The sequence below is a fragment of the Mytilus edulis genome, chromosome 8 (assembly GCF_963676685.1).
Source record: "Mytilus edulis chromosome 8, xbMytEdul2.2, whole genome shotgun sequence".
NCBI lineage: Eukaryota > Metazoa > Mollusca > Bivalvia > Mytilida > Mytilidae > Mytilus > Mytilus edulis.
In genome coordinates this window covers 6,332,899-6,352,290 of record NC_092351.1, presented here as the reverse complement: position 1 = coordinate 6,352,290, position 19,392 = coordinate 6,332,899, and the positions used below count along the sequence as shown (strand labels likewise).

The following is a 19,392-nucleotide window of genomic DNA, read 5'->3' as shown; positions in this document are numbered from 1 at the left end:
TTTAATTTTGAATTCCTACAAAATTTGAAGGGAAAAGACACCACCAACAATCAATTAATTTGAGAGCTGTCCATGTACCCATCTCATGTACAATATTGGCACAGCCCTTAAAGGGGCACTAGCTACAAGAATTATAAAAAATCTAAAGTTTGATTTTTTTCTGTTCAATAAATAATGAAAGTGAAATAGTGAAATAACAATTCGCTTTTTGCAGCCAAAAAGGTTCAATTTTGTCAAATTACGCTAAGAAACATTGATAATTAGTTATTCACTTGCAAGTGAATGAGTCGACCTCTTTAAATCCATATTCATGTGAACTTCAATTTAACCCCTAGCTAGAAATTGACAATGCATGCATTGTACATGTACTGGTTATTTGAAGAAAAAGAATGTCAACAATGAAAGTGAAGCTACGGTAAATCATTCGATTACTAATTCGATGCACATAAACTCATTCTTATATGGTTAGAAACAATGAGAAACATCTATTTTTAATCTATAAAATAAAATCAAACAGACCTATAAAAATCCAATTGCATGTGTTGGTTTAATCTATTCATATCTTTATTTATGTTTACATCGCTTATATGGTCATCTGAGGTCAAATCGATAGTTAATTATATGGTGTCTGGACTAAAATACACACGAAACGAACCTATATATTATCTACCCCATGCTCTGTAAACTGTTTATTTTAGACTTTTGATAGTTTGGATAAGTGTTTTACATTGTAATAAATCAAATATGAGAATTTGAGTCAAATCGGTGACCATGAATTTGACAGCTAGTGCCCCTTTAACAGTCTTCTTAATTAACATCAAAATATAAATTACTCAGTTTTAATCATTTACTTTTTCTCTTTTTCTGCCATAATATAGCTTAGGGTAACCTTATTCTGGTTAATATCAACACAGTGATGGATTTTATATATTACTGGTTTAATTTAAAATATAATTTTACCTAAATATCATGCTTAATTTTCTAAATCAAACATGTATTTAAGTTCTGATACTTAATTATAGATTCATGGTATTGTTGCTAACAAAAGAAAATAATTCAAATTTACCCCTGAACAAAATTTCTAATATTAATGATGCTTACTTAATATTTCCTTTCTCCATCAAATCTCCTTCATGAGCTATTACAGTATACAGTAGCCGTAGCGTTGACGTCCCTGAATTGTTTGCATTACTCTTCAAACCTTGTAACCATCTGGTTAATAATTTCATTGATTGTAACTACAAAATAAATTCACTGGTTAAATTCATTTCTAAAACATGAAAAGACTTGGAAGTTGACCTTAATCATGTTAGGGCTATTCCAGAAAAAAATGTATGGGGGGGTTGGAAGGCAGTTTTTGTCAGCACCCGCCACCCAGACAATTGTAATTGAGTATTATAGTGCATTATAGTGTGAAAAGTTGCTCTGATTCCCATCACCCATGTATTATCAATATAATGTGCCTTCCAACCCCCCCCCCCCCCCCCCAATACATTTTTTTCTGGAATAGCCCTTATTCAATAATCTATTTTGAGGGATGAAAATAAGCAACATTGAAAACTTGTAAAATTTCTAAAAATAAAAATTCCATTTGATGAGCCAAACTTTTTCAACATAAGGAGATGATTGCCTAAGTGTGAACTAAGACCAAGAGATTGATTGCTTGTTGTTTACTGAACGTCCAGTGGCAAATAAGTCCAAAAGACTAGGACGTGTGTGAACAATTACAGGCTTCAACAATGTGCAACCAAATTCTTACCTTAGCCATAGATTCCTCTGTCACATGATGTTCAGAATACCAACTTTCTGTTGTTGATGGGCCAAATGTCTGAAACACAAATGTGAACTTATAAATATGTGTATAAACATTCAAAATGGAACATGCTTGATGTAAATGTATGCAACTCTTAAAGTTACATACATTTGAAATATTTAAAAGTTTTGACCAATAAAAACAATCCAGATTAGTCACTCAGTGTCTGTTAATTAATATTTTTATGACGGTATCAGTTTTAAAATCAAAGACTAGTAGAAATTATAATACAACAGATCATCTTATTGACTAAAGGCCTCATCTGGTTATATACCCCTTGTACAGAACTATTATAAACTTACATGGTCTTGCATTAGGAGATCTTTGACAATTACTTTAGAGACTATAGTTTTTATATCAGGAGCAAATTCTTCAGGACAAAGCTTGGCTATATGTCCTAGCCCTACTATAGCTGTAATGAAGTTGGCTGATTCTGGATTAAGTGACTTCTTATAATGCTATAATATAACAAAAATTTCTAATGAGTCAAGCAGTAAATAACTTAACAATCATCATAAGAATTTAGTTACATCTTAGGCTGTGGTTGTCTGATATAATTCCATTTCTAATGCTAAAACATGAAATGAAATTTACCTTCAATACATGACACAGGTGCCTCTCTTGAACAACACTTAAAGTCCTAGAAAATTGTTAGTAAGGGTTTTTTCTCCAGCCATAAAGCTTACAAAACATTCCATCTTTTCTCCCTTTACTTTTTTAAAATGTTGAAACTACATAAAATACTACATTTCACATAATTATAGATTTTTATAAAGCATTTAGATATTAGGGTACTTACTTCAAAGATTTGTCCATATATAGCTTCTTTGTTTTTACATATAGTATTAATACATCTAATGGCATGTTTGCACTGTTTAGGATTACCCAACTTAGCTGCACTAGATACAACTGGTAATAAACTCCTGAAAGATTTAAACAAAAAAGTCAATTTCTTTCAAATTTGCATAAATATTAGCCTGAATAAATGTCATCTGCAATGATTACATTATAATAAGGCATTTTGTTAAACTGTAAGCAAACAATTATGACACCATATGGCACCCTCTCATCATTTAACTTTTATATTAAAAGTAATTAAGAAAAGTTTAACATGAACAGGCAATTAAAATGAACATTTACAGCGGATTTAATTGAGTGTGAAGCCAAAGGTAATATCTTTTGTTAGCTTGCGTGTTAGCTGAACCGTGAAGTCACTGTTATGTCAGGTAAACTACCCTCCTTTCGAAGTAGCCTAGTCCAACAGACAAATAGATGGGTTATCTAATGGACTAGTCTACTCTTAAGGAGGGTAGTTTACCTGACATAACAGTGACTTCACGGTTCAGCTAACAAGCAAGCTAACAAAAGATATTACCTTTGGCTTCACACTCAATGAAATCCGCTGTAAAGATGTAATGATAGCCAACTAAAACTATTTTTTCATAGATTATAAATGAAATTAACTTTCATAAATAAACACACAAAAAGCAATACAATAGCTTATAAAGCTGGGTTATCTTTTTCAAGGGTAATCTTTACCCATATTATTTATATAAAACATTTGTCTATCAACCACATTCTCAAAGATATAAAGTATCTAAAAAGTAAAAACACAAAAATACTGAACTCCGAGGAAAATTCAAAAAGGAAAATCCAAAATCAAAAGGCATAATCAAAAGTCCAAACACATCAAACGAATGGATAACAACTGTCATATTCCTGACTTGGTACAGGCATTTTCTAATGTAGAAAATGGTGGATTGAACCTGGTTTTATAGCTAGCTAAACCTCTGACTTGTATGACAGCCGCATCAAATTCCATTACATTGTCAACGATGCATGAACAAAACAAACATACTCAAATACAAATGAACAGAATAATTGTGACATATACTTACGAGTATATATTGGGATAATCCTTTTGAAGATTTTTTCCAATGTTATTGAATATCTGTAGTGTAAGGTCAGCTGAAAATAAATAAAGTACTTAATTGACAGTAAAACAGTATAAAGAGCAGGACCAAATTACTTTTATACATGTATATATCAGTGTGAGTAATAAAAAAAAATCATGTGAAAAAACTCAAATAAATAGTAATGAAAAGAAAGGTTGCTTTGACTCCCTACCCCTTTCAAATATTTCTTTAATGATCCTAATTTTGATTTCTCTCTTGTAATTTGAATTGTGGCTATAAACTTTAAGAACTTCTTTAAAACGTCATAAATAAAATTCTATTGAAGCAAATTGTTATATGCCCATTTTTATACAGCAAGTTCAATCTGAAGGAAAAAAAAGAGTAAAATTAAACATACAATGTACATAATAATTCTGTATGTATGTGCTTGTCCCAAGTCAGGAGCCTGCAATTTAGTGGTTGTCCTTTGTTTATGTGTTACTTATTTGTTTTATCATTCATTTTTTATACATAAATTAGGATGTTAGTTTTCTCATTTGAATTGTTTTACATTGTCATTTTTGGGCCTTTTATAGCTTACTATGCAGTAGGGGCTTTGCTAATTGTTGAAGGCTGTACGGTGCCCTATAGTTGTAAATTTCTGTTTCATTTTGATATCTTGTGGAGAGTTATCTCATTGGCAATCATACCACATCTTCTTTTTTTTATATCAATTTACAATACATACCAACACTTTCATCATCATGTTTCATAAACGTCAATAGTAGTTCGTATGTTTCTTCTGTTTTAAAATAGTATGGATATGTCCATGACAGTACCTTAAAAATAAAACCACATTACTGAGATATTTTATCTGGTACAGATTTATCTATGTATGGTTTAACTTATTACAGCATATCTCTTAAGAAAACAATGAAAAAGTTGATAGATATCTCAATGTCCAGTGGTTCATGTTTCATACATATTAAGGGCAATTTAAATCATTATTGAAATTTAATTTGATAATTTGTTAGGTTACCAAAAACTTAATATTTCCTAAATGTGTATCACCTACTGAGAACTGAACACAAAATAATTCATTTAATCAACTTGTACCAAAAGGATAAAAAGAAACCCTGATTTACAAGTTAGCTAACAGCTTATAAAGAATTCATGGCTTATGAATTAACCTTCACACCTTACAACAATAGTAAGACAAGTACAAATCCTATAATCCTTACCATTAATAATTTAACACTTTTCTCAGCAGCACTGTCTATTCCCTCTGTAATAATACCTAGACCTCTGACAGAGTCGTCTACATGGGAGACCAGCTGGTCTACTGCTGATATGTCTATCATTACAGGGGCCACTCTCTCTAACAAACTTTTTATAGTGTTGTAATAAATATTCTGTGTACCCTGTGATGGACCTCCTAACTTCTTCAAAATTTCTCTCTAAAATATTAAATGTCTTAATTATACATGCATATTGATCATTTATCTTCAGTATTGAAGCCTAAATTAATCTTGATGCAAGAAAATATATCTAAACTCAAAATGTCAGACTTCAAATATTTTGCTGCAAGCACATCTCATTATGATGTACTACCAGTGCATTAAATTGGAATACTTCATATTGTAGCACTCAGTTTGAAAGGTTTTTGACAAATGAATAGAAAAGTCATTCCTTAATGCCCCAAAAAGGTAGATTTGTAATTCATTCAATATATATGAATGTAACTTACCACTAAATCTTGTGCTTTTTTACATGTACAATCTTGACTCAGTAATTTGATTAAATAGCTCCTAAGTCTTTTGTCATCCTTGATTATCTGACAAAATTTCTTTAGATGCTCAATGGCTTTTCCAGTCTCTGGTAAAGTTCCTATAAGTAAAATATAAAGCATAATTACTTCCTCCTCAGATCCTTGCAATCAAACAATTCTTCCCCTAGCATTTTTAAACTGGGTTTTGTGAAATATCCATATGATATTCAAAATGGGTATCACAAACTGTAAGTTTATTAAGTAAATATAATCTTAAAATAAAACTGAAGTATGAAAACTAAAATTACCTGAAATAGCAGATAAATATGTAAACTATAAAGAGCAAAATATTCAAATTGTAAACTCTGTAAATCTGGTTTTTATCCATCAAACAGGAACAGAATGAGGATAAAAAGAGGCCTTACAGCCAGTTCCTTAAAAATAGTCATTTTGGCAGTTCCTTTTGTTTTAGGGTACTATTTTTGCATGTTTTGTTATTTTTTATTTCAAAAGTTTCAATCATTTATAAGAATTGTTATTTGTGATTTGTTAAAGTCCTGTTTTACTTACTTGACAAACTAACAATCCTTGGATTCAGTAAAGCTTGTTGTTCTATTGCTTCAACCATCTGTAAAATCATAGCTCGAACACTGTGTAAAACAAGGAGTAATATAAATAAACCATCTGTAAAATCATAGCTCGAACACTGTGTAAAACAAGGAGTAATATAAATAAACCATCTGTAAAATCATAGCTCGAACACTGTGTAAAACAAGGAGTAATATAAATAAACCATCTGTAAAATCATAGCTCAAACACTGTGTAAAACAAGGAGTAATATAAATAAACCATCTGTAAAATCATAGCTCGAACACTGTGTAAAACAAGGAATAATAGAAATAAACTCATCATAGATATTAGGATTGTAATTGTATATTTGCGTGACACACGTTTTGTTTACATAAGACTCAGTGATGCTTGAATCAATCATGTGCACCAGAAACATGAAGACATAGTTTTTCTTACAACCAATTGTTATAGTATAATACTAAAAGGAAAATGCAATAAAAAAATCACATCTGGTTAAATCCATTCTCCAAAAATCCAGATTTAAAACAGCTGTTAATGATAAAGTCAATTGATGTTGTGTAAATGCAAGTCTGACTGTAATGTTAGTATTTCAACACTGCACAAAAACATTAAGTTTCAGAAAACAAAAATGATTAAATCTATAATCCAATATCAAGGCATCAAGACTCTGTCCAAGCATCCAAGTTAGTAGACTAATATAAAGTCATAACTTTTAGATAAGCATCTCAATACACCTATGTATATGTTTATACCAGTATATGTTCATTGTGAAGGCCATATGGTGATTATAATGGATTTTATAAGGTTGCAGTCACAATATATTTTTTCTTTATTCTTTACTATAAAATTTTAAATATGTATGTAAAATTAATATAATAACTATTTATGATCTTGTCATACCACATACCTTATTCTATGTTTAAACATCTCCTGGAAAGCCCTGAAAATTAATAAATTCTTTTATTAAGCTTTCAATAACAGTTCTAACATTCATAAAGATAAAACATACCATACATATCAAATCAGGACACGTTATGCATTTCTAGTCGGAGGAAGAATTTTTGATACAGTTTTTCTTATTTTTCTTGTCAGTGAAGTAGTTGAGGCATTTCTGCAAACTCATTAGCAATTATGACAGCCGTTGTAGAAATCTTTTCTTTCATATATTAAATGTGACGATGAACGACTTTAAATATTCGGCTGCGGCATGAGCATATGATACGCTTGTCACGTTTTTTTGTAAATTCCCATTACTGCTCAAAGTCATATCAGAAATTCATAAAAATCCAAAGGGAGGTTATCTTAATAGATATAAATCAGTCACTAAAACTGCTTATAGATTTTTAGGGATATTGTCTGAAAACTTGAAAATCACCCCTTTTTTATGAATAAAATCCCATAACTCGGAAAAGTACAATCTAAAATTTATAACAATAGAATGGTAGCTTACAACAATAATTATAAAACAATTTACTAAATTGACAGGAAATCTCCTGAAAGTATTTTTGAGTTATTGTCCCAAAACTGGAAAATCACTGTTTTTGTAATGAATAAAACCCTTAATTCGGAAACGTAACATCAAAAAATTATAAAAATCAAAATGGAGCTCATGTCAATATATAAACAATTCACCAAAGTTTCTTTCAAATTGGTGAATTCACTGTGTCTAAACCACACCGGCAAAATTTGCTCGGACTCGATGGTATCTAACATCCGGCACAATGACGGAACATCAATAGACAAAAGAAAGGTAGGTTTCTCCTTATTTTTTTATTTTTTTTATGATATCGAAGAATATATATACATATTCAACTATTTTCTATTGTGAGATGCAATATTTTCTACAACCGTTCTATATTAACGGAGAAATAAGTCAAAATGCATGTCAAAATGACGAATTGAGTGAACCTTGCCTCGAAACTGTTTAATTTCTCGTTAAATTGTTCACATTGTACGGAAAGAAAGGTACGGGAAGATAGATATTGACACGGAGATTGCAAATTTAGTTATTATGAGCATCTCAATAATTGTATTTCTGTGTATGGAACGAAAGAAAAGGGTCATGTCAAATTAAAATAAACCGGTTTCGTCAATGTTGTTACTACACAATCACCCGGTTTCGTCTACATATATCACCCGTTTTTTTTTGTGTTTTTTTTTAACAAACAATTTATGAAAAGAAACTTTGGCACGGATCTGAACATTGTCTTTCGAGAATTTAAAGATATATTTATTGTAAAGTAAACTTGGCGTGTTAAAATCTATTTTAAACGGGCACTTTTTGACATAGTTAATTATGATAATTAATACACATTTTCCTAATGAAAGGCGTATCCCTTATTTCACTAACTTCAAACTAATTTTAAATGGAATATAAATACTGAATAGCAAACACTGGTATCTAATTATTTTGTAACATCATTATATTTTCTTTGTTTATAATAGTAGTATGTAAAGATGAAAAATAAAAGGATGTGTTTTGATTGTGCCATAATTTTAATTTACTATACTATATTATATACACTTAGTTTACAATATTTACTATCAATTATTAATACATTTATGCATTCAATCATTGACGAACAGTCCCAAACCGACTATAGTCTATACTGTTCTGCACAAATTAATCATGCATGAAGTCTTGCCAGATTTTCTGGTACTATATATACTGTGTTACTTGCGCACTAAAGCGAGTTTTCACACTTAAACATTATTTTTACAGTTCAAATTCATTTTTTGTACAGTTCAAATTCAATTGAAACTTCAAGATAACTTTCGAAAACAATATCTGACAGTTTTGTATTTTCAATGTGTATAAAAGTTGGTTTGCAAAACATGACCGTAATTTATATCTAGGTCTTATTAAGAAGAAGTGACGGTAACCACTTATCCCATCAACATTGACAATGAGACAACTTTCTTTAAGACACAAAAAATATGTTGAATTAATCAAGTTTAGGTCAGCGTATGCCTTAAACAATGAGAAAAACACACAAACTGCATGAAAGCAAGCTATAACAGGGCCCTAAATTATAAATGTAAAAAAATTCAATCACTCTAAACCAAAATTTAAACATCACCAAAAAGTAAACAGAAGTTTAAAATATTTAAATAACTAAGAAGTGTATAAAGTTTATGCCGTTATAATACTTCGTTTTTTAGATATGGCGCGACATGTTAAAAAAAACCCACATTCCTGTTTCACTTACATTTTCTGTAACTCAAAAAGATTTTTTGATTTTCAATAAAAGGTTTGCAGATCGTTTGACTATTATAAGAAATAAGTATGTTAAATTTTAAGAAAATAAGATAAGCTGTCCTGAAGTTACGGTGCGACATGTTTATGCTGGACAGACGGATAGATAGACGGATCGAATGACTGATAGATGGAGGAACGGACGGCTGGAAGGACGGACGGACAGACGGGTGTATACAATAATACGTCCTGTCAAAATTGGGACGGGCGTGTAAAAACGCAAAGAAATGGAAAAAAAAACTCGTAATTAAAGGTCAATAAGTTTTATTAGGATATCGGCCAAGTCGATTTATTTGTATATTTGTCTGTCATTTTTGCTATATAACATTTATATATATTTGAAAAAAAATGTATAGAAATCGATAAAAAGAACTTGATATTCGGCATTTATTATAATAAACATAATCCAACTCACATAATCCGATTTCCCGGGTGTCCCTGTTTTCTCATTTCTTACAATATTTTAATTCGGTATACACTTTGTTATAAGATAAGTGGCGAATCTAGATGACGTATAGGTTGCACGCCCCGACCCCACCTTTTGTTGCCAAAACTATATTGAATCCTGTATTTAACGATTTTGTAAAGCAAAAAATAATCAAAATATTGTTCGACTCGCTACGCTCGGCGGTATGTAAAAGTTGTGCGAATTACGTCCACTTTAAAATAAACTGAATCCGTCTGTCCGTATATATTGTCAAAATATATTGACCAACGTCAATGTACGATCATCATAACACAACGGCGACAGTACAGACTCGTTTTTTTTAGTAATGTTAACAAAATAATTATTATTGAATTTTGTCGATGACCTGAGACTATTATACTAATTTGTACATAGCAGTATAGTTACAATAAGGGATAAACAAAATTATTTTAATGCATGGTAGTTGTAATCCTACATTCATTTTTTATGTCGATTATGCATGCATATACAGTTGTCTTATTATTAACGTTCATCCTTAAGAAGATTTATTTTTAACGATTGTAGAAAAGATTACATACATAAAATGATTAGATTACTTATAAAGGTGTCCATCATTTTGTGCGAGAAAATCACATATCAATTGTGTGTTTCGATTTTTAAGACCGTAAACTTTAATTTCAAGTTTAAACATGTTCAGCATATTTTCCCATAACACATATAGAAAACGCATATTTAGAGAGCTTTAATCTCAATATGCTGTTAAAAAATTTCGGAATGCAAAGTATATTAAAATATTTGTTTTCTATAAGCATGATAAGAGTAGGAATTCAAGTTTTTGCTTATTATTTATTTGAATCTGAGACTCATATAAATAACAAGCCGTTGTCCGGTGAACGAACTTGTTTTCCAACGACCAACAAAACTCCGTTTGAACGCTGAAGTTAAATAATCAATTATAATGTAATGCGATTATGATTTTTTTTATTTGACCAAACATGCATTTTGAAATCTATGACGAAACCGGGTTGTATACATTGACGAAACCGGCCAGTTCCATTTTGACATGACCCATTTCTTTCGTTCCATACACAGAGATACAATTATGGAGATGCCCATAATAACTAAATTTGCAATCTTCGTGTCAATATCTATCTTCCCGTACCTTTCTTTTCGTACAATGTGAACAATTTAACGAGAAATTAAACAATTTCGAGGCAAGGTTCACTCAATTCGTCATTTTGACATGCATTTTGACTTATTTCTCCGTTATTATAGAACGGTTGTAGAAAATATTGCATCTCACAGTAGAAAATAGTTGTATATGTATATATATTTTTCGATATCATAAAAAAAATAAAAAAATAAGGAGAAACCTACCTTTCTTTTGTCTATTGGTGTTCCGTCATTGTGCCGGATGTTAGATACCATCGAGTCCGAGCAAATTTTGCCGGTGTGGTTTAGACACAGTGGAATTGATTATTGAATAAATGTCAGAAAACTGGAAATGAATACAACCCCAAAACCCCAAAACGTAAAATCTAAAATTTATAAATAACAAAATGAAGTTCACGTCAAGAGAAATGAACAATTCATTTAAGTTACATGTTAAATTATGGAAGCCTTTTTGAGTTAATGTCTGACATGTTGACGACAGATGAAGATGGACAACTGTATATCATAATTCGTCTCATACATGGGCGAATAAAAAGCTTAGAATTCAAATGTAAACTGAATAATATCCAAAACCTGAAATTGATTTGCTATATTTGGCAATATGATGTGATCATATCTACTAACTTTATAGCATGTTCATCTAGGGTACAATATAACAGTAAGAACTGTCTCATCCTGTCTTCTTCTGGCATATTATATGGAACTAAACAGGTGTTAAATACCCTCTCTACTAGGAGTCTGAAATAAAAAGATAATTATATACCTGTATTATTAATTTATGATTCCAACACTATGACAAAACTTAATAAAGAACATTAGATTGCTTCATATATATTTAACAATACAAGCAGATATTCAGAATAGATATTAGTTTTCTGTAAACAATCCAGAACTTAATTTTATTAAGGGCTGTTCCAAAAATTATGAAGGTGGGTGGTTGGATTTTTTTTAATTTTGAAAGTTAAAACCTGAAAAGAAAACTAAAATCCAAGGCTTGATCCACAAAACCCAAGAAGAACAAGACTTTTCTTAAATTGTGTTATTACTACATTACCTGTCATCACTACTCTGTTGATAATAATGATGGAATATCTTGTCTTTAATAAATGATACTTTTTCAACAAAAGATTCCTCCACTTTTTCACCAAATGTATATTTCTTGTATAGTTGTCCCAGTCCCATTAATGCCTCTCGTCTCACTTGGAACTAGACAAATAAAACAATTTGATTACAACAACTTTTTATGTGCATCATATCATGGATGGTACTTATCAGATTATAATATAACAAATGAAACCTACAACAGAAGAGTAATGTATATACTACTACTAATGAAAAAATCTTTTTCTGCAAATACTGCATCACAATTCAAATTTAAATTTCTTAGTTCACTAACTCTGGCAGATGCAACTACTCTTACTTTCTTATCTAATGTTCTCTCCTTGATAAAGCCAAGTAATTCTTCATTAATTATACTGAAATCTTTCTTTGCTACACTGAGTACTGTGTTGACAACCTCCATACGAATAGTTTCCTCAGGATCATGGCTCCTAGATTTCAGTTGTTCTACAATATCTTTATTAGTTTCAGGGTGATTAATAAGGAAATATTGTGAGAACTGGACACAGGTCTGACGAACAGGTATACTTATGTCATTAAATCTGAAATAAAGGAGACGAATTAATATAAGCACTTGTTGCTTGTTTCTAAATCCTTATTGTGAATGTGTTTATATTTATACTTGTATTATTCATAATAAAATATTGTTTACACCTAATAAGACAAACAGGTATCCTAATGTTATTAAGGCCGAGAAAAAAAAGATCCGTGTTTCCGGTAACCCGACCGACCCTGTTTTTTAGCCCTGACCCTAACTTTTTTATTGGATCTTCCAAAAAAAAAAAAATTTATCAACCGACCCTGTTTTTGACACAGGCTTCTGATAGATGACATAATATTTTTTCTCTCTTGCTTCCTCTTGCATAGAAAGCCAGTAAAACATTTTATTAATGTCAAAAGGTATTCCAAATAGGTTAAAATCCAAGAAATTTGCACAGCAGGTGCTTCAAAAACATGGCACACTTCCGGTTTTTGAAACTAATTACGGATCCGGACTTGGAAAAAACATGATAATTTTCCGGATTTCATTTACGATGTCAAAAAAAAAAAAAAAAAAAAAAAAAAAAAGAATTCCGACCTACTGACCCTATTTTTCAAAATGATGTTACCGGAAACACATATCTTTTTCTTAGGCCTAAGTCAGAAGATGTCACAAATGTATACAGCTGATACACAATTTCTCTGTTTTCAGTATTATGCCACTGGTTGAGCAGTAACTGCTATCACTTCTGGAGCATCTTAGTTCAACTTCTATGGACAAGTTTCTTGTTATTCAATCATTATTTCTATGTGTGGTGTTTTGTAGAATCCATTGATTGTATTTTTTTTACCATTGGAATCTTTGTTACCCCCTTTGAATCTTCTTCTGTTTTTTTTTAATGAAAGTTAGCTTAATAAATTCACCTTCCAAGAAAACAAATCCAAAGTGGTCTATTTTGTTCTACAAGATTAGATCCCTCATCAGAAAACATCTTGGCTAGAAGTTTTGTTACTTGTTTTCTTTCACTTTCTTCATTACTCTGAAATATTCATGATATATATGATTTATAAAGGGAGATAACTCAAGAATGGTGAAAGTGAAGCCACTTATTCTGAGTTTGATGGTAATAAGCATCGTAAAGTTTTATAACATTTGGTAATAAACTAAACTGCAAATTTTCCAATTTTTCTAATAAAAAGGGACTTAAATCGACAACCGCGAAGTGACGCCAGCAATATTTCAACTTGATCTGTGTTTACTGGTAATAAGCATTGGGAGGAAGTTACATAATATTTGGTTGAGGTAAACAAAAGTTAGAGAACAGAAAATTAGTTTGGGATATACAGAAGGATGTATGCACAAATGGACAAGACTAAAACTTAATGCCTTCCCCGCCACGAAGGAGGCTTAAAAAATTTAATAACACAATACACTTGTATAAAAATCTTAACGCAGTGGTTTTTTTTCACATTTTTTATGTACTCTGTACATGTATGTATTTTACCAACAGATTTTAAATAGTGACTTACCTTCAGTTTAAACTCTAGCTGGGGTAGAACTGACAACAACACATTTGGAGAAATCTGATTCAGTTCATAAATTAGGTCATAAAGCCTATGAGAAAGTTCACTTTCAGAGCTTTTACCCAACATCAAAGTATTGTTGAAAAACTGAAAAATAAACAAGAAAACCAATCTAGATGCAAATTACTAATTACAAAATTGGTATAAATTATTTGTTGCTGTCAATCATATTTGCTTTTTGTTTATTGCTTTGTACATAAATCAGGTTGTTTGTTTTCTCATTTGTATTGTTTTTACATTTGTCATTTCTTGATAAAGACCATAAATAATGGAACAAAGCATATATTGATGTTATTCATCTTGATGTCAGTGAGGCCTTCAACATTGGTGTAAATTTTACAATAGGCAAGTCTTTACCATCACATTTCCGGTTTAAATGGATATTGATTGTTCCAGGAGAGATGCATCTAGGGGCATACACAATTCATTTGTTTTCCAATTTTGTATAACACCATAAATTTTTGGAATACTTGTGTCAGGCCAAAAAAAAAAATATGTCTGTTTCCTGCTTCCAAGGCAAATAAATCAGGGTCGGTAGGTCGGGATTTTTTAATTTTTTATTTTTGCACTCCCTGTCAGATTTGCAGTCGGTTACATGTCATGTTTGGTTAGGGTCCTGTACCCCAAAATGATTTAATCCCTTTAAAGAAGCTTTAATTGAATAATCCTCCCAGTGCTGATATTTTTTAAACCTTAATTGTAGCACATTTGTGCTGGGAGCAGCCATTTTGATTGTTTGGGTATAGTAAAATACGGATCTGGATTGGAAACGATTTTTTTCCGGATTTGAATAAAAAGATCTAGGGTCGGGGGGTTTGAGTCAGGGTCGGTCAGGAAACAGGAAACAGACATATATTTTTTTTTGGCCTAAGACACTGTGTTCTATTTTAACCTTAAATATAATCATCCCTGTAAGACCTGATTTGTTTGGTCCTTAAGTGGTGTCAGGAGTTGAAATTCTGCTGAATAAAACAGAACTTAAATTTACAAATAATATAATACATACTGCTTGTATATACGGTTCAATAGCATTACTTGATCTGATGAGTAGCTCCTTGGCAAGTGCATATGCTACTCTTTTCTGTGTCTGTAAGAGCAAGAGAAAACATAAAACAATTTGTCCATGTTTAATGAGATATTTTACTAAAACTTTCAAATTTAAATACCAAATTATTTCACTGAAATTTTCAATAAGCACTTCAGTCTGCACGCTTAGCCACTGGTCCGATGCCCCAGACTAGTAAAATATCATTCGGACAAGTAAATTTTTGCAAAACTTAGTTTGGACCAATAAGAAAAATGTCAGAATGTTGGTCTTCGGACTAGTAGTTGAAAAAGTTTTCGGTGCAGACTGGCACTTTCGTAGGTTTTGAATCAATAATTCTTAATTTTATGCTAAAATTTTCCACCCGGAGCATCTTATCTATCTAGTATGCTTCTACTTCACTTGACAGAAAAAATCCTTTAGATTTTGTGACAATAGTTTGTATTTGATCCTAGTTATTTTTACCTTGTAAGGTTCTACAACATTTAACAAGATAATGTCCATTAGTTCTTGTGACACAGAATCAGCCTCAGTGATAAGTGGAGTCAACATATCCAATACAAAGTTCTTCACTTTGCTGGAGTGCTTGTCACTACAAACAAAAGTTCCATTGATATACGACTTTACTAATTTACATAGATTATTAATTTCTCAATATATATATATTCTTTATTGCCTCCAGGAGGAGAGTGAAAAATACTAAACATGATAAACACAAAAATTAAACAATGAACAACATAGGCAAATTAAATCAGAAAATGTCATGATCAGTTGAAGTGAGTAATTGTCAGTAACGGATATTAATTATATTAATCTTGTAGTAAAGTTCCAAATTTACTGATATACCGAAGGCATATAGCTTGGAATGTCTCTAATTGGTCGGTTTCTATGTTTTACAAAGCAGATAGGCACTAGACAGAAAACTGTACCATATTAGAGTACACAATTCAATGATGTCAGGAAACAAACTTTCCTTTTCTGCATCCAACAGGAATTTTTAATGCATTATTTAAACATGCAAACATGTCTAATTGCTTTTCTTTCTATACTGCAAAATTGAGCTAACAAACAATTTAAGCATTTTTTTTATAGCTGACTAAGCGATATGGTTTTTGCTCATAGTTGAAGGCTGTACGGTGACCTCTAATGGTAAATTTGTGTCATTTGGTCTCTGGTGGTGAGATGTCTTATTGACAATCATGCCACATCTTCTATTTATATAAAACAATAAGTTCGATCATGAACAGATAAAATGACCTTTAGTGATGTTATGATTAATCCATTACAATACTCCAGCTAAACACTACATAGTACATACCTTACAATAGAAAACATCAGCTGGAACAAACTACAGAAGATTTCTTGATTCTCTTCCAGTTCAATACAAATATTAAAGGACTTGACCCAAGCTAGATTCTACAATAATAAAATAATATTAACTGTTGGTATAAATTTGAGGTTTTCATGAATTATATCTGGTACATTTCGCTGACGCATACAAACTTTTGTTTCTTATTGTGAATCTGCATTTTATACTGTATGGTCAGTTTACAGACTAACAATAAATTACTGTTACCACTTGTGTAACTGGCCATTTACTCTTTCTTTTAGATGTGATAGCTAAATATGTCAGGAACCAAAGATAAACACTTAAATCTATAAAAGGGGTATAATAATCTCACAAGCAGTTATGAGTTTATTTTGAATGAATTGACAAAAAATGAACTTTTCATTTAATAATCTTTACCAGCACCTGTTTCATCATATCGAGAAAACTTTCAATACACTTGGCTATTGTAATCTTTAATAGCTGTAAAATTATCTGTATCTAATTAATATTTACCTCTAACAAGTAAAAGTATCTCTTGAATGATGGTGAGTCTGGGTCTTCCAAACCTCTCAACTGCTTAACAAGGAATATGAAGATATCCTAAAATCAAACATAATACATAATTTTAGGAAAAAATTCGTTATTCCAGAGTTCAGACCTGTTTGATGTCTATCAGTAGAATTGTCAGTAGTTTTGAAATGTTGTCAGTAATACTCTCGATGAGTGCAGCGAAGCGGCACGAACCATCTAGGCGGGGGTTTGGAGGCATGCCCCCCTCCCCCCCAAGAAAATTTTGAAAAATTAGATGCAATTTCCTGTATTCTGACCGTATCTGCAGTCTTATTCAGATATTTTTGCAACAAAGATTATAACCTAAAATTTGCATGATTTGACAAAAAAGTTGAGCTTAAGTTTGGAATAAGTCAAAGCACGCAAATCTGGTATTCACTGCATGTGTACTTACAAAGAAACAAGATATGTGCGTTTGAAATTTCATTAATTATTTAATCTTGTAAAACACATTAAAAATACAAAACCTCAAAATAATAAACTCAATAGGGATTAGATTTCAATACTTATGACTAGAAATTTAATTGCCACTGAATGACTATAAATATTATCAAGTTACTTTCAATACAAAGTTGTCAATAATTTAAGACTTCAACCAGGTACTATGTACATCGAATTCAATTCGCAGTTCAGAGTTCGCAGGATCTTTGTTCAGTTTGTTTTTTTCTAACGCAAGAAAAAACTTTTCACAATGTGCGCTACTGTGGGGAATTTGCATAATTCCAAACCCAGTCATCCTGATTCATGCCGTCCAAGAATTAAACTTGATCGCTATCATTTTGCGCTATTCCCAGTCAAAAAGGGCCTTTTAGACACCGATCGCGGTAAACGGAAGCAACTATGATTTTTTTTTCCAAATTAATCGAAAATCCGTACCTTTTTCATGACGAATCCATATTAATTTTATTAAAAAATCAGTTGTAAAATACGGACAATTCGTACAAGTAAACACCTCTGCGAGTTTTCCCAATAAAAACGTTTCATTTTTCATTGCAGGCAACAAACTGAGGTTATTTATTAAAGTGTATTCAACAGTTTGCTATTCAAGAGTTTTATGTTTTTGCAGTACAACTAGGATCTTGCTGTCAGATATTCATTCTATATTTCCAACAAAGCAAAGTTGTGTATAAACAAGTCACCTTTATATTGTAATATATTTAATTTATAGTCAACTGATATTTGATGCATTCCCCAGTCACAACAAAAAATTTTAATGCTATTAAAACAAAAATTCCCATTAGGGTGAGTAAAAGACCTTGATTTCTTTCAAAAGCAATGGAATAGGTCATTAAAAGTTCACTACATACATCTTTACCTTTAAGTGTTTCAGATCCTTGTAAGGAGCCTCAGGTGCAAATATCCTAAAGACATCAGCAACACAACAGGCAACCAGTAATCTGACATCTTTACTCTGATGGTCCAGAAAGTAATCTGTTGCTAAGTATACAGCAAGACCAGAATATTGATCATTGTCATCTTGTCCCATATCCTGGAAAGCTCTTGCTAACAACTGTCAAGAAAAATAATAAATTATCTCCCTTTGACATCTTTATTTTATACCATTTATTTGTATTGTTTTATTCTTATGTTTTACTTTTTAAATAAGGTTCATGTTTTAACAGAAATAAATGTTTGGCAAGTTTTGTACATAATCTGGTCATTAAATCAATGAATACAAGATAATGAATGGGGGTTGGGTGGCACTTGTACTTGTTGTAATTGTGTGGTTATGTATAAAAAGATAAATGCAATTGTATGGGTGATGGCCATAAAAAAAAGTGCCTTTTAATTTAACTCCCATCTTGTTTTTTCTGGTATAGCCCACATATAATCTTTGGTATTTTAGGGGGGTTATGAATATATGTTGTAAACTTTGAAGAATCTGAAAATCAACAGAACCAAAAGTATTTTGAGTACATATTAAGAGTATCTAAGCCAATGCAATATGACCAAGGCTTTTTTTGGTTCTGGTTTGGAAATGCAATAAGCAGACTGCCAGCAGACATGGTAGTGATCTTTATTTGTAAATCTGGTTGTAGGACGACATGGTTTTTTTCACATCAAAACTGTAAACTATTTGAGATTAATTATAACATATAATCACTTGTACAAATTAATTTACCTTCAGCCTTCGCACTAATTCTTCTTTTCCTATCTCTTCTGTAATATCTTTACACCCCGGAGGGTACACTATCTTATTAGCTTTCCCACTCATGTTAGCACTTGATCATTTACTACATTTAAATCTGAAAAAAGGATACTTGTTAAAAAGTAGAGTACACAAACTGTCTCATTAGTTTTGCTAAGGCCAAATAAAAATATATGTGTGGTTCCAGTAACA

The 19,392-nt window shown here is 31.2% G+C and overlaps 1 protein-coding gene across 2 annotated transcripts in view; it reads right to left on the bottom strand.

The window, feature by feature from the left end:
- The window catches only part of LOC139484689 (sister chromatid cohesion protein PDS5 homolog B-like), a 33,279-nt gene that overhangs the window by 11,025 nt on the left and 2,862 nt on the right, over positions 1 to 19,392 (bottom strand). For both annotated transcript variants that reach the window (XM_071268555.1, XM_071268554.1), the window contains exons 2-22: positions 19,174 to 19,297; positions 18,367 to 18,561; positions 16,995 to 17,081; positions 16,470 to 16,567; positions 15,617 to 15,743; positions 15,113 to 15,193; positions 14,053 to 14,193; positions 13,447 to 13,562; positions 12,344 to 12,584; positions 11,978 to 12,129; positions 11,548 to 11,661; positions 6,975 to 7,007; positions 6,047 to 6,126; positions 5,456 to 5,595; positions 4,950 to 5,165; positions 4,457 to 4,547; positions 3,712 to 3,781; positions 2,613 to 2,736; positions 2,116 to 2,271; positions 1,760 to 1,828; positions 1,102 to 1,238 (exon numbers count right to left, since the gene is read on the bottom strand). In XM_071268555.1, the coding sequence (XP_071124656.1) occupies positions 1,102 to 1,238; positions 1,760 to 1,828; positions 2,116 to 2,271; positions 2,613 to 2,736; positions 3,712 to 3,781; positions 4,457 to 4,547; positions 4,950 to 5,165; positions 5,456 to 5,595; positions 6,047 to 6,126; positions 6,975 to 7,007; positions 11,548 to 11,661; positions 11,978 to 12,129; positions 12,344 to 12,584; positions 13,447 to 13,562; positions 14,053 to 14,193; positions 15,113 to 15,193; positions 15,617 to 15,743; positions 16,470 to 16,567; positions 16,995 to 17,081; positions 18,367 to 18,561; positions 19,174 to 19,266 (2,561 nt within the window). In that variant the 5' untranslated portion in view covers positions 19,267 to 19,297. The remainder of the gene's footprint in view (positions 1 to 1,101; positions 1,239 to 1,759; positions 1,829 to 2,115; positions 2,272 to 2,612; positions 2,737 to 3,711; positions 3,782 to 4,456; positions 4,548 to 4,949; positions 5,166 to 5,455; positions 5,596 to 6,046; positions 6,127 to 6,974; positions 7,008 to 11,547; positions 11,662 to 11,977; positions 12,130 to 12,343; positions 12,585 to 13,446; positions 13,563 to 14,052; positions 14,194 to 15,112; positions 15,194 to 15,616; positions 15,744 to 16,469; positions 16,568 to 16,994; positions 17,082 to 18,366; positions 18,562 to 19,173; positions 19,298 to 19,392) is intronic.